This window comes from Centropristis striata, chromosome 8 (assembly GCF_030273125.1).
Source record: "Centropristis striata isolate RG_2023a ecotype Rhode Island chromosome 8, C.striata_1.0, whole genome shotgun sequence".
NCBI lineage: Eukaryota > Metazoa > Chordata > Actinopteri > Perciformes > Serranidae > Centropristis > Centropristis striata.
In genome coordinates, this window is record NC_081524.1 from 14,135,393 (window position 1) to 14,148,810 (window position 13,418).

The 13,418-nt window shown below is 40.0% G+C and overlaps 1 protein-coding gene across 1 annotated transcript in view; it reads right to left on the reverse strand.

Moving 5' to 3' along the window:
• Positions 1–4,206: 4,206 nt before the first annotated feature.
• The window catches only part of galnt1 (UDP-N-acetyl-alpha-D-galactosamine:polypeptide N-acetylgalactosaminyltransferase 1), a 52,329-nt gene continuing 43,117 nt past the window's right edge, over positions 4,207–13,418 (reverse strand). The window contains exons 8-14 of the mRNA XM_059338585.1: positions 12,467–12,637; positions 10,376–10,493; positions 9,917–10,097; positions 7,274–7,413; positions 6,961–7,059; positions 6,661–6,795; positions 4,207–5,171 (exon numbers count right to left, since the gene is read on the reverse strand). Of these exons, the coding sequence (XP_059194568.1) occupies positions 5,025–5,171; positions 6,661–6,795; positions 6,961–7,059; positions 7,274–7,413; positions 9,917–10,097; positions 10,376–10,493; positions 12,467–12,637 (991 nt within the window). The 3' untranslated portion in view covers positions 4,207–5,024. The remainder of the gene's footprint in view (positions 5,172–6,660; positions 6,796–6,960; positions 7,060–7,273; positions 7,414–9,916; positions 10,098–10,375; positions 10,494–12,466; positions 12,638–13,418) is intronic.

Below are 13,418 nucleotides of genomic sequence, written 5' to 3' on the forward strand. Positions count from 1 at the left end.
GTGTGTGCGCATGCTGTTATATAGTTATTTTGCATATTGTATATAGTTCTTGTATATAGTTCTTGTGTGTGTGTGTGTGTGTGTGAGTGTGTGTGTGCTGTTATATAGTTATTTTGCATATTGTATATAGTTCTTGTATATAGTTCTTGTGTGTGTGTGTGTGCTGTTATATAGTTATTTTGCATGGGGCACTTCATCTCTTAAGGTTGGTTTTCACCAACTCATACTCAACTCAGACCCCCAAGTATACATGTTTACTCTTTATCAAACGATCTGATTTTGTCTGCATGCAAATGAGCGCATATTTGATGAGATATGGCCTCATTTGCATATGTAAACATTAAAATACAAAAAACATGCAATACATTTTTTTCTCATCTTAACATAAGTAATCAACTGAGAAAGTTTCATGGTGATATCTATTATTTAATTTTTTTTACCCTATTCACCTGTGGTGTCTTGACTTTATTGGCTTATTATGCAAATTGCCCAAAGTGCAACTTTTAGCAACCAAGTTAAATTCCATCCATTAGGCCTATAGATAACATTTCTGCAATAAAACTTTAGGGTACTCAACATTTCTGGGTTTACTATTGGGCCTATCATGGGATTATGGCTAGACTATAGGACATCAGCAAAAATGAGTTTCTCATCAACCTCTTTTTGACCTTTGATGACTTCTGTGTAGCCTACTTGTAATTTTACTATCCATAACTGAACTCAGTATGAGCAGAGCTTTCATTTGAGCCTAATATTAAGGCTCTATGACGATTTTGAAAAATGGACATTTAAAGAGCCAAAAATTGGCGGCCTTCTTGAATTTGGGTCAAAAATAGGTCAAATCAATAAATTTACATCACTTATGAATTTCTTGACCCAAATAGTCTCAGAAACCATCTATTATGCAGTACTGTGGTCCAAACCATTAAAAAGATCATTTCCAGCTTGGCTGACGTTAGCCATTTTGGATTAAGGGCTCTCAAAAATTTTCCCCACATTTCTGAGAGGGGCACCCCGGCTCAATTTCTTATTTAACCCTTATAGATGACAGATCCAGTGAGAAACCAACCTTCGCTCTCCACGGTCATGGAACTGCTATAGATGACCTAACACGTCGGAGTTTATGAATTCACTCTGTTCCTCTGAACATGCTTCAATATTCTGTCTCTTCAGTGGAGCTTCCCTCCGGGCCACAGTCTGATTACGCTTTGATCCATTTCTTCAGATCAAAGACTCTACATAGTTCTTGTGAAGTCTGCAGCACATAAACCAGAGTGGAGTCTTCCTGAGACTCACCCAGCTCTAAATCTCCTTAGTGGCAGAATCCCTCATTTTATTCAAACAGAGCGAGGTGTCTCCTTGAAGAAGACTCTTCTCGGATCTACAGAGCAGATTAGTTTTCAGCCAGGACCGACAGGAAGCAGAGGAACTCTGCAGATTGACTTTTTGACATCTGAGGTGAACTTACAGAGCCTGATGTGGCTTTTTGACCTTTCTGGAGACAATGTTTAACAATGATTGGTAATCTGAAATGGGAAATTGCTGCAGTTTGAAAATATCCGGTAACACTTTACAATAACCATCATTTATAGATGGTAAATAGACCATTTATAAATGGTAAACAGATTATTAATGTTTAATCGTCATTTATAAACCGTATATAGGCCATTTAGAATGGTGAATAGAAAATGTAATAATGTTGAACTATAATTTATAAATACCAAATAGATTACTTTACCATAAACAAACATAATTATTAGTTTATTAATAGCTTTACACTCATAACATTTTTAACACCATATTAAGTATGTAAATGATTTCAAAATGATTCTTATGCCTTTAAGAAATTGCGTGAAAACATTTAAAGATTAAATATGTATAGAATTTTGTAAATGGTTAATAATAATTGGTTTATAAACCATCTATAAACATCACTTAGATGGTTATTGTAAAGTGTTACCAAATATCCCACTATACAATTTACTATACAGGAAACGCTTTCACAAAAAGAAAGCAGAGAATCAGCATCTTTTCTAAAAGATGTGTATGCAAAACTGTGTTTTCTAATATGTGTTCCTGATGGTCTAATCCTGACACATGAATAATTCAAGAGATCAAGTCAAGGAGTCTGAATAATCCACTCTGCACTGCCCAACTCTATTACCTTCACTGCACCGTCATGTTTGTTTAAAAAAAGGAAGTCCCATTTCCTCACAAGATTAGAGATTATGATCTTTTCACAGCAATGTGATGTCACTCCGCTCAACTCTTCCTCCTTCTGCTTAACATCTTAACTCACATTTTTGTGAGCGGTTACAGCAAAGTGTGTGTGTACCAAGGTTATAATAGTTTTGAATTTTTCATTAGTTTTAGTTTTAATTTCGTTGTCAATTTTTGTTTTCAAATTCAGTTAGTTTTTAGAGTGAGTTTGCTAGTTTTGATTAGTTTTATTTTTTGGAAAATGCTTAGTTTTAGTTTAGTTTTTATTAGTTTTAATTTTTTTGTAATGGGGTATTTGTTGGGTGCCAGATTTAATAAGGTCACAATAAATGTTGCCTTTATTTCCTTTGTCTGATCCATTTCAGCCCCAATAAGTTTATTAAGTCATAAAACCAGATAGATGAAATAGATTTCATATCAACCAAAAAGGTTTACGTATGAAAAAAGTTGACAAAGACTAAAACGAAGGACATTTTCACTATAATTTTAGTTAGTTTTGTAACCACAAAATACAGTTTCAGTTAGTTATCGTTTTTTAAAAACTCTCATTTTTATTTTAGTTTACAAAAATGTGTTTTCAATTCTAGTTTTCCTTATTTCGTTAACTATAATAACCTTGGTGTGTACAGACAAAAAAGAGAGGCAGAAATCAAAATTTTCCACATATTGTTCTGTAAACTTTTTCACCTTTATTTTCTACATTTGGATCAGCTCAGTGTGGAAGCCTGGACATGTCAGTTAACTTCAAACCCTCACCCCCGACCCACCCCTCCACCCCTCCCCCTCTGAAAAGAATCTGAACGATCGATACACTCCGTCTGTCTCACAATCAAAAAAAACTTTCACATCTCCCCCATGCAGTCACTCGCTCAGACATGAAACCCGTCCTCTCTCTCCACCGTGTCCACGACAAAGATGAACCAGTGTCCTATGTGTAAACCGCTCCTCCACTGGAGGAAGCTTGATGGTTAAAACCTTTATGAAATCACCTCTCCTGCTCTGACTCGCAGCTGCAGGAGTGATACAAAGAAAAAAATAATAAAGAAAAGCATGATGGTTGAAATGAAAATGACACACTGATGTAACCGTTGAGCTGTGTGGCTCACTGAGATATGAATAGTGAAATACTGCAGGTGAGCTTGCTTGCTTGCACAGTGAGATATGTAGTTATGGATTAAGATATGTCTGCTGCTGTTCTGCTGCGCTCTTTGTAATCCACAGTTCTGCTCCTGACTCCCTTCAGCTCTCTACGATTATTATTCTGTCCCTGATTAAGTCTGCTAACACACCTCAGACACGTCTCTTTGATATTCTAACAACTGTTCAGGCTTCCTCTGTCCCAACTGTAGATATGTCCTCAGGAGAGAGCAGACACTCGCCGGCTCTGTTTAGAAAATAAAAAAAAGCAGCGTTTGCTCTTTTGTACATCGGACGCAGGGATACGCTGATCTGACGTCAGTCTACGCTACGGGCTCTGTTTGTCCAACAGCGAGGAATCTGAGAGCTGTTTGTCCCAGTAAACAGGGAGCTGATGGACTGGGGATTAGTACTGAAGACACACACACACACAGACGCATCCATCCACACACTCCACTGGAGGAAAGAAGCCCTTGGAGTGTATATTTTAAGAGGTCATTGAGAAGAAGATATGACAAAATGGATTAAAGTATCAGGCTAGTGCAGCCTGTTTCCTATATGTATACAGGATGTGTGTGTGGCTATGTAGTGCCTTATGGGAGAGTTCCCTATAGATTTACACTACATGAGGCAGTGAACATCAGTTACATATGCAGAGTCCTCTCTCTCTCTCTGTGTGTGTGTGTAAGCTCTATGTTAAACATCTTTAAAGACAACAGAGACGGATAGACAGACTAGGGTTACTGCTCTGTGGCACTCTCACAGGACTGTAGAAACAGACAAAGCCATGTAAAAACTTGACATAGAAATCTCAAGATATCACAAACATCATATTTCTCTATCTCTAGATCTCTGCGGATGGCAGACGTCAGAAGTCCTCATGTTCGTTTTTTTTTTTTTAATGTGCAGTCCCGTGGAAATCCCTCGGCGAGGAGGCCTCAGTCTGTAGAATGAGATGCTGAGGAGTAACACCAGAGGGAGACAGACACTGCTGCAACACTGTAGGAGGGGCTCTGACACACACACACACACACACACACACACACACACACACACACACAACACTCACACACACTTACACATGCACCCTTCTTCATAGAGTTTTCATTTTTAAAATCCATTACAAAATTAAATTAAAAAAAGAAATCAACAAGGAATTCAGTCCCCTTCTCAAAGCATACATTCATCTGCGCATACACACGTCCATTTACACACACATGTAAGTGCACACACTCTCATAAGAGGCAGTCAGTAAACGTTAAGTGATGAGTTGAAGGGCGGACTGCTTTGTCCAGGGACGCTGTGAGTGCAAACCTCGTCTCCACTGGCCAGTCTCTTTAATTGCGCCCAGCGAGCGAGTGAGTCACTCTCTGCGGTTAAAATCTCTTTTAAAAAAACAAGAAACAAATGTAAAACAACAGCCATCGTCTCCTAGAGGGAGTCTTTCCTCTTTCCTCGCTCCGAGGAGGCTCAAACACACTCCTCCCTCTGATCTCTGGCAGAGGTAGTACCGTCCAATCCGTCCTCCTCTCGTCTTCCCGAATCCACTTGTGGGAAGTTTCTTCTTTCCTGGTGCCCAATTTTAATAAACACGTCTGTTCCCCTGATTGCTTACTCTGGGCCGCTGTGTGTGTGAGTGTGTGTGTTTGTGACTGTGCGGAGTGTGGTCAGAAGACCTCTGGTAGTGTGACGTTGCGGAGTAGCCACTGTTGGGAGCGTGTGTGTGAGCAGTCTTTGACGCTGGGCACCTGGCTGTCCTCCTCGCTGGCCTTGTCCAGACACTGGTTACTGTTGACGTGGATCAGGGTCAGCTTCTGCACAGAGAGAGGAAACACAAGGGCATGCAAATAAATACATATTTAAAATTCTGTGGGGTTTTTTCAATCATTTTGAGGTTCAATCTAGTTTTGGCTTAGCTCTCTTAGTGTGAGGCATGCTGTGGTGAGAGTTGAGTAACATGTCAACTTGGATATATATCACACTGAAAACAATAAATCTCCCACAAACTGACATGACAGCTGGTCTTAAATATGTGCTGTCATACTGTGCGTGTGTGTGTGTGTGTGTGTGTGTGTGTGTGTGTGTGCTTGTTTGTGTGTGTGTGTGTGTGCGCTTGTTTGTGTGTGTGTGTGTGTGTGTGCGTGTGCTTGTTTGTGTGTGTGTGTGTGTGTGTGTGTGTGCGCTTGTTTGTATGTGTGTGTGTGTGTGTGCGTGTGCTTGTTTGTGTGTGTGTGTGTGTGTGCGTGTGCTTGTTTGTGTGTGTGTGTGTGCTTGTGTGTGTGTTTGTGTGTGTGTGTGTGTGTGTGTTGGGAATACACAGGGATTATCATTTTCAGTTTTTGGGAAAGATCTGGGAATAAAACTTCCTTTTTATTTATGAAGACACAGTTGAAAGCTGTGAAAAAACTGTAAAAAATCAATACAAATTCAAGGTGAAAACATGATTTAAAAAATTACATTTGCAATGCAAACACTGTAGTTGACGCATCTAAATGTAGTTTCTTGACTCAGTTGAACATAGTTTGGTGCATAATCGGCCCCTCATTTGCATTTTCTCTAATTTTCTTCTTGCTTTTATATGATGCGATGTATTTTATGAGCTGTGCTTGTTGCAGAAGGACCTTGTTTGCTGTATACTGCAGTGATACCGAATGGATGGGTGGGGACACAAAACTGAGGTGAAAAACAGTTTGCATTTTGTCTGCTTCAATGACCAAAAAAGACACAAATTGACCACAAAATGATCAAAAAAGACATAAAATGACCGAAAAAAGCCAGAGAATGACCAGAAAAGACACAAAATGACAAAAAAGACAGAAAATGACCAAAAAAAGACACAAAATGACCAAAAAAGACACAAAATGACTAAAAAAAGACAAAATGAGCAAAAAAAAAGACACAAAATGAGCAAAAAAAGACACAAATTGACCAAAAAAAGACACAAAATGACCAAAAAAAGGAAACAAATTTACCAAAAAAAGACACAAATTGACCACAAAACACACAAATTGACCACAAAATTACCAAAACAGACACACAATGACCAAAAAAGACAAAATGACCAAAAAAACACACAAAATGACAAAAAAACACACAAAATGATCAAAAAAAGACATGAAATGACCAAAAAGACTAAAACACATTAACACATGAACACTTTAACACAGTGGAGACAGAGCTGACTTCCAAAATGATTTGGCGACCCCCAGAAATCATCTTGCGACCCCAATTGGGGTCCCGACCCCAAGGTTGAGAATAGCTGGTATAGAGTAACATATACATTTTCACTATGTTTTCACTCACCACAGGGTCGTACTCCCAGAGCTGGTTGCCTTTGAGGTGATGGCACTTGAGCATCATGACGGGTCCGTTTAGCTTGGACACGTCTAGACACAAGTCGTCCGTCCTGATCTCCTTATTGGCCGTGTAAGAGAAAACCTGCAAGTCACACAAACAGATTCCACATGTTAAACCGCTTTCCAAAGACCCCAATGCTAACTATCCCTGTGGGTGGTGGAAGGGCAGGTTACAAAAATAAATACTGACACACACAACATGATTCTAAAAATGTTTCTTTATGTTGCTTTTTACTTCGTCAGATACCTGGTTGCCTCCCATGCCGTGGCAGTTAAAAATGCCGACTTTCTCATTTTCTTTGCGGGCCATGTTGTCCAAGCACTGGTTTGTCTCCACATTACGGATCTAAACACACACAGAAACCACATTAAGCAACATGATTGCTTCAACATAAGAACCACACCCTTTTTCAAACAGATTTAATGTGTCTGCTTTGGATTTCAGCCTAAAGGCGGTGAGTCAAAGATAGATCTGTGTCTGTCTGACAGCGAATGACAGTTCCGCAAATATTGTGAGTCAAATGGTGTGTGTGTGTGTGTGTGTGTGTGTGAGAGCACACCTCTCCCAGGGAGTAATAGTGTCTGGGTATCTGAGAGTCAGGGTAGACGTTCTCCAAGTACCAGCTGAAGGGTTTACATTGAAGCTTTTGCCTCAGAGCCGTACGAGACGTGATGTCACCGTAGTCCACTTTGGTCACACCTGGACACACACACACGCACACACACACACACACACACACAGGCAGACATTAATCTGAAGGTCAGAGTGGCTGTTAAATGTATTTTTCCATTTAAGCATGATCTAAAGTGTATTACTGGTGAAGTAGAATGAGGCCACGCGCTGATTTTAAGCACCCAGAAATGAAATGAAAGCACACTGGAGGAGCAAAGACCTCTGCCAAAGCAAGCCCTAGCTCGCAATGTTAGTGATCAAACTTGAGGGGGCGTTCATGTGAATTTTCCCAGACAGGTAGAAAAGTTTAGTTATCATTCAGACACCACATGAATACAGCCCTATATGCCCTATCGCAATGTCAATGAAAGTGAGAATTATTTCAAGTATCTGCCCTGTGACTCTGATCTGCTACAAAAATGCAACGGATTCTTTCAAAGCACAATGAAAATCTGGCCAGTTGTTTATCTGTAAACCTGCTAACAGAAAAACATACAAACCACACTGAAAACACAAGCTCATTGGAGGAGGGAACTACCTTAATCCAGTGTCATTGATCAACAGCATTATGTGAACTGCTCCCAACCACCACTACCACTAATGTCTCTCTGAAGTTCAATACCCACTAGACACGTTTTTGGAAGCGTTTTTTACGCTGTATGCGTTTTTTGAACTTATTAATGGAATCTACGTTCATTGATCAACGCTGCCAGTCTGCCTGTGTTCCTGTTTCACTACACGCAGATTCCCCATAAAATCCATCAATATATACATCATTGATTTCTTTCCATGAAGCCAACATGAAAACTATTAAGTAAATCAGTAATTTTAGTACATTTCTGCTGTCAGTCAGGCTGCTGAGGGCAGACAGACAGACAGACAGACAGACAGACAGACAGACAGACAGACAGACAGACAGACAGACAGACAGGCAGACAGCATAACATTTGTGTGAATTAAACAGGACGGACACATCAGTTAATACTGCTCGTGGCTAAGTATAACGGCTAACATGAACACAATATCACAATCAATAATGACTTAAACTTCATTTCAGAGGTCATGAGTCAATTAGGATTAGGGCAGTCCGTGGCCTAGAAGTTAGGGTTTTAACCCCCAGGAGGAGAAATCTGCTCCTAGCATGTTGAGTTCACTGGTGTGTAAAGGATGGACAAATTCACTGCTCGCAGTTGTTGTGTGTGCATGCAAAAAAAAATAAAGATTCTTAATCTTAACCCATTGAGGCCTGAAAAACCGCTGGGCGATTTTAAAATAAACCTCTAATTTTCTGGAAATTCTGGAAAAAAAAGTGTCAACTCTTCTACTAAATAATAGATTTTTCAGCCTCTGTAGCAGATAGAAATGAAATTCAAAAAGTATTTGAGAGCTTATACAAATACTACAAAACGACGTATCCGCTTTCCAGGCTTCAATGGGTTAACTGGCTCCCTTTTGGAGCCAGCCTCAAGTGGCCAGTTGAGGAACTGCATTTTTTTATTTCTGCATTTGCTTTACTCTTTCAGGAAGTTGCTGGTTTGTCTAACAACAACAGAACAGCGCCCCCTTGTGGAGAATCTGAAGCGTGCTTAAAAAAAAAAAATGAAGTAACTGTATTTAAGTGAGTTCCAAGCCGAGAGCTGCTTCACATAAAAAAAAAAAAAAAAAAACTCCATTTAGTGACTTTTGCTTTACTTTTAGTTGTCTTTGCTTTGCCGGCTTGTGCGAGTGTGTGCATGTGTGAGTCAATAGATGCTTCGTAGCGTGAAATTACTCGCCGCCCCCCCTTCCTGCACTGTTGGGTCACCACTGCAATATCACATTGTCACCAGGTTAATGGATAGATCACACTTGCTGCCACAGAGATTAAACTCCACACATGAGCACATACTTGCATGAGTGCAAACACACACACACACACACACACACACACACAAACACAAACACACACAAACACATTCTTGTACTTCTATCTTTGTGAGGACCCTCATTGGAACAGTGAATTCCCTAGCAAGGTTATAATAGTTTTGGATTTTTCATTAGTTTTAGTTTCAATTTTGTTTTTAAATTCAGTTAGTTTTAATTATTTTTTAGTGTTAGTTTGCTAGTTTTAGTTTAGTATTTATTTTTTTGAAATGCTTTAGTTTTAGTTTAGTTTTTTGTAATGGGGTATTTGTTGGGTGGGAGATTAAAAGAGGTCACAGTAAATTTTGCCTTTATTTCCTTTGTCTTATCCATCTTCATTACGTATGAAAAAAGTTGACAAAGACGAAAATGAAGGACATTTTTACGATCATTTTAGTTAGTTTTGTAACCACACAATACAGTTTCAGTTAATTATCATTATCATGTAACCTTTAACCCTTAAAACAAAGTCTGAAATCTCCAAAGAAGCCTTTAAAGAAGTGAGGACCGGCCGAAATGTCCTCACTTTGTTGGTTAAAAACGTGTTCTGGTCCTCACTATGTAGGAAGTACGAGAACACACACACACACACACACACACACACACACACACAAATACACAAACTCACCAGGAGAGATGATGTAGAAGAAGTTTTTAAACTCGTCCATCCAGACTTCTGCCAGGCGTCGGTTGTTTTTGTTGATGATCTGTCCCGTCCCTCCAGGAAACGTGTAGGGTGTTGCCTTTCTGAACACGTGGCCCACGTGAGAGCATGTGACAATCTCTAGCGTCCCACCGCACTGCCAAATCTGTAACACAACAGATTTGGCCTCAGAACACACATACATTACAGCGTATAGAACAGAAATAGTGTCAGGCCTCAGCTGGGTGACGCAGTTTGGTCCAGTCTGTGTTGTGACAGTCTGAATAACTTTGATTGAACGCCAGTCAGCATGACGCCTGACAAAGTATTAGTCAAGTCAACAATTTAGTCAGAGAAGTCAGACTCACAAGTGTAATGTGCATGAATGGCTGCCAGTGCATGGAAGAATATAGTCATGTCATGGCTGCGGGTGTGTTCACTCACTCTGAAAGAGATTTCCAGGTTCTCTCCACCCCAGATGTCCATGCCTGCGTCATACGTGCCGATCTCCTGGAAATAATCTCGGTCTATGGAGAACAGGCCGCCTGCCATGGTGGGAGTCCTGAGAGACACAGGATGGTAAATTAAGAGCGAGGTGGGTTAGTGGCACTTAATTCACTGGAAGCCTGGTTTCTAAAGGTCACACGGTATCTACAGATCCCATCAGAGTGGTAAGTTTCACCGCTCTTGCTCGCTCTGCTGTTTTCCTGTTTTGTTTTTTTCATTCTCTGTTTTTCTGCTCACTTCTCTGTTGTTTGTCAGTGTTTAATGGCCTCAGGGCTCTCGCTCACAGGATGGTTTCCTTCTTTGTAGATCAGGCTTATTTTTCTTACTGCCTGGTTTTTGCTTTCATTTAACATCCAAGTTCACTTCCCAACACACAATACCTTGCATACAAATGGACAAACCCAAGTAAAACATAACCTGAGAGCACAGAGAGCAATAGATTTAGCTGAGAATGTGAAATAATAAGCAACACAAATACTAGCTTGTTGAACAACACGGGCGATAATCAGGAAACTAAAACAGAGCAGTAAATTATGGTGATAAAAATAATGAATGTGTAACTGTTAATATTATCAAACCTCTCTTAACTCTTCAGCTAACAAATCAATATTTTTTACAAGACATCAACACATTACAGTGAAACAAACACAGATGTACACTGCAGCGAAAAAAAACTATTTCTAGCTAAAGACATTCATCTAAACAGTGAGGCTGCAAATAGTGACAATAAAACATGTCTATTAACCACACTGAGACAACAAAGATCAACAACAACTGTAATTATAGGGCAGTATTTTGCAGCTGTGTTTAAGTCTCCCAGTGTTTTGTCTGAAGGAATTACAGCATCTAATTGACACAAGACCATCTGATATGTTCAGAGGGTTTTTCTCCTTTGTCTTCTTTAAACCTTAGATGCTTGTGTTTTTTTTCTATCCAAAAGCAGTAAAAAGAAACTTTCCAAGTGACCTAAGACTTTTGCAAGAGCACTGTAAATTACAAGGTAGATGAGCCTCTAACAACCACTTTAGCTCTTGAGGTTTCCTCCTGTGCCGTCACTCTCTGAGGCTCCTCGGAGTGTGACAGCAGCAGGCCTGTAGCTTTCTAATGCATTAGCTAATCAAGAAAAGCTCTCAAGGTTGTATGATTATCAGCTGCTTAACACCAAATGCAGATGTGATAATTTGAAATCACAGCAGATTCTACTCGTCTATTAATTTGCCGCTACATGATGTGAACTAAACTGGTGCTAGACTGAAAACTAAAAAAAACAAGCTTCATTCTGAAAACTTGTTTATGTGCAATGGCTGTCAAATCTGCTCCAGAATATAAAACTGCTTCCTAACAGGACAGGGCTTTATGTAAATTCTGTCATTAGTGGAAAGTACTTCTTAATTTCATACCCTGACCCTACAACCCATTTTTGTTTTTAGGCCAGTTACAAGACGCCCTGAGGAACATTTTGTCATGCACAACTGTGAAAAACAGCTGAAAACAGGGGCACCAGAGTGTTACATAACATATATTATGCGTGTGACCTTGAATAATGGCATCAAGCGTGTTTAGAAACAAGAGCAGGAAGAAGAGATGATAGACAGGCAGAAATAAGCTCTCGATTTCACTTCCAAGGTCTGAGCCATGAGAAATGATATAAAACTGCACAGGAGCTACAATGGAGAGTTCAATCTATTGGTTAAGTATTTCTGCCTTTAGAACACTTTTATGATGATTAACTAGGGTACATTAAATGGTAGAGTATGATTACTCTGTGCATATCAATTGTGAATGCCTATCAGCAACACTACAGCTCAGAAGCTCTGAACACACAGCTGCTGACAGAGTGAGAGTGAATGATCATGTGGTATTTTACTAATGATTCAAATATTTCCCTGTAGGCAAATTCTCTTTTCACTTGACCCAACAGAGAGGGTAAAGGTCAGCTGCATAACAGCAGCCCTGGAGCTGGTCACGATAAATAACGAGCTGAAAGATGCATCTAAAAGGCCGGGGTGGTCCTGCTGGATCACCCACCTGACAGGAAGTGTGCGGTCTCCTTTGCGGCGGTCCATCTCTCTCTGGGGTACGGGGTACCAGCGGAAGTTCAGCTTCCAGTTGAAGCCCCCGTACGTCATGTCGGATCCTGCCATGTACTCAAACGTGTCATCGCTGATCACGTCGATGATGGGGCACACCACCGTTCTCCTGCAGCAAACGCATTAACACAGACACGCAAACATGGTCATCAATCACCACTAAGTGCTCATCTGCAAGGTGCGGCACCTCCAGAACCAAATGCATTTTTTTTAATTTTTTTTTCAAACTTTTTTTATTGGGTTTTGCAGATGGGTACAACAGTATTAAAACATACAAAGAGTAAATTAGTCATTTTTCTTATAGAAAAAACAAACAACAAAGAACAAGAGTGATCCTGGAAGTATTGCTGCATACCCGAACAACCCACAGAACCGGAACAGCCACAAAAAAAACCAACAATAAACAAAAACAAAAAATAAATAAAATAAAAACAAACACAGGCACATCAGTCAGGTAATAGTAAACTGTAATTGAAATAGCAACAGACATCCTAAATCAGAGTAGTGGCATGCGACCCTCAACACACCAGAAGCAACACATCCACCCCTCTAAGTTGCCTCTGTCATGTCAGTCAGGGGTAAGTGGGAGATCTGTCGTCTTAACAAATTGTAGGAATGGGCCCCATAGTTTCCCAAACTTACTGGAGCAGCCAGATAAAGATAGTCTAATTTTCTCCAATTTAAGGAAATAAAGAGTGTCTCTAATCCAGCGGACATGACAGGGCGGTGTTGTTGATTTCCAATTAATTACAATTAGTCTCCTGGCTAAGAACCAAATGCATTTAAAACAACGGACCATGCTGTGACTTCCCATCACTCTCACTCATCACACCCTCCTCATCTCTATGCATGTGTTGGTGTGAATATTTGAGTAGCTGCTTGCGGGAAGC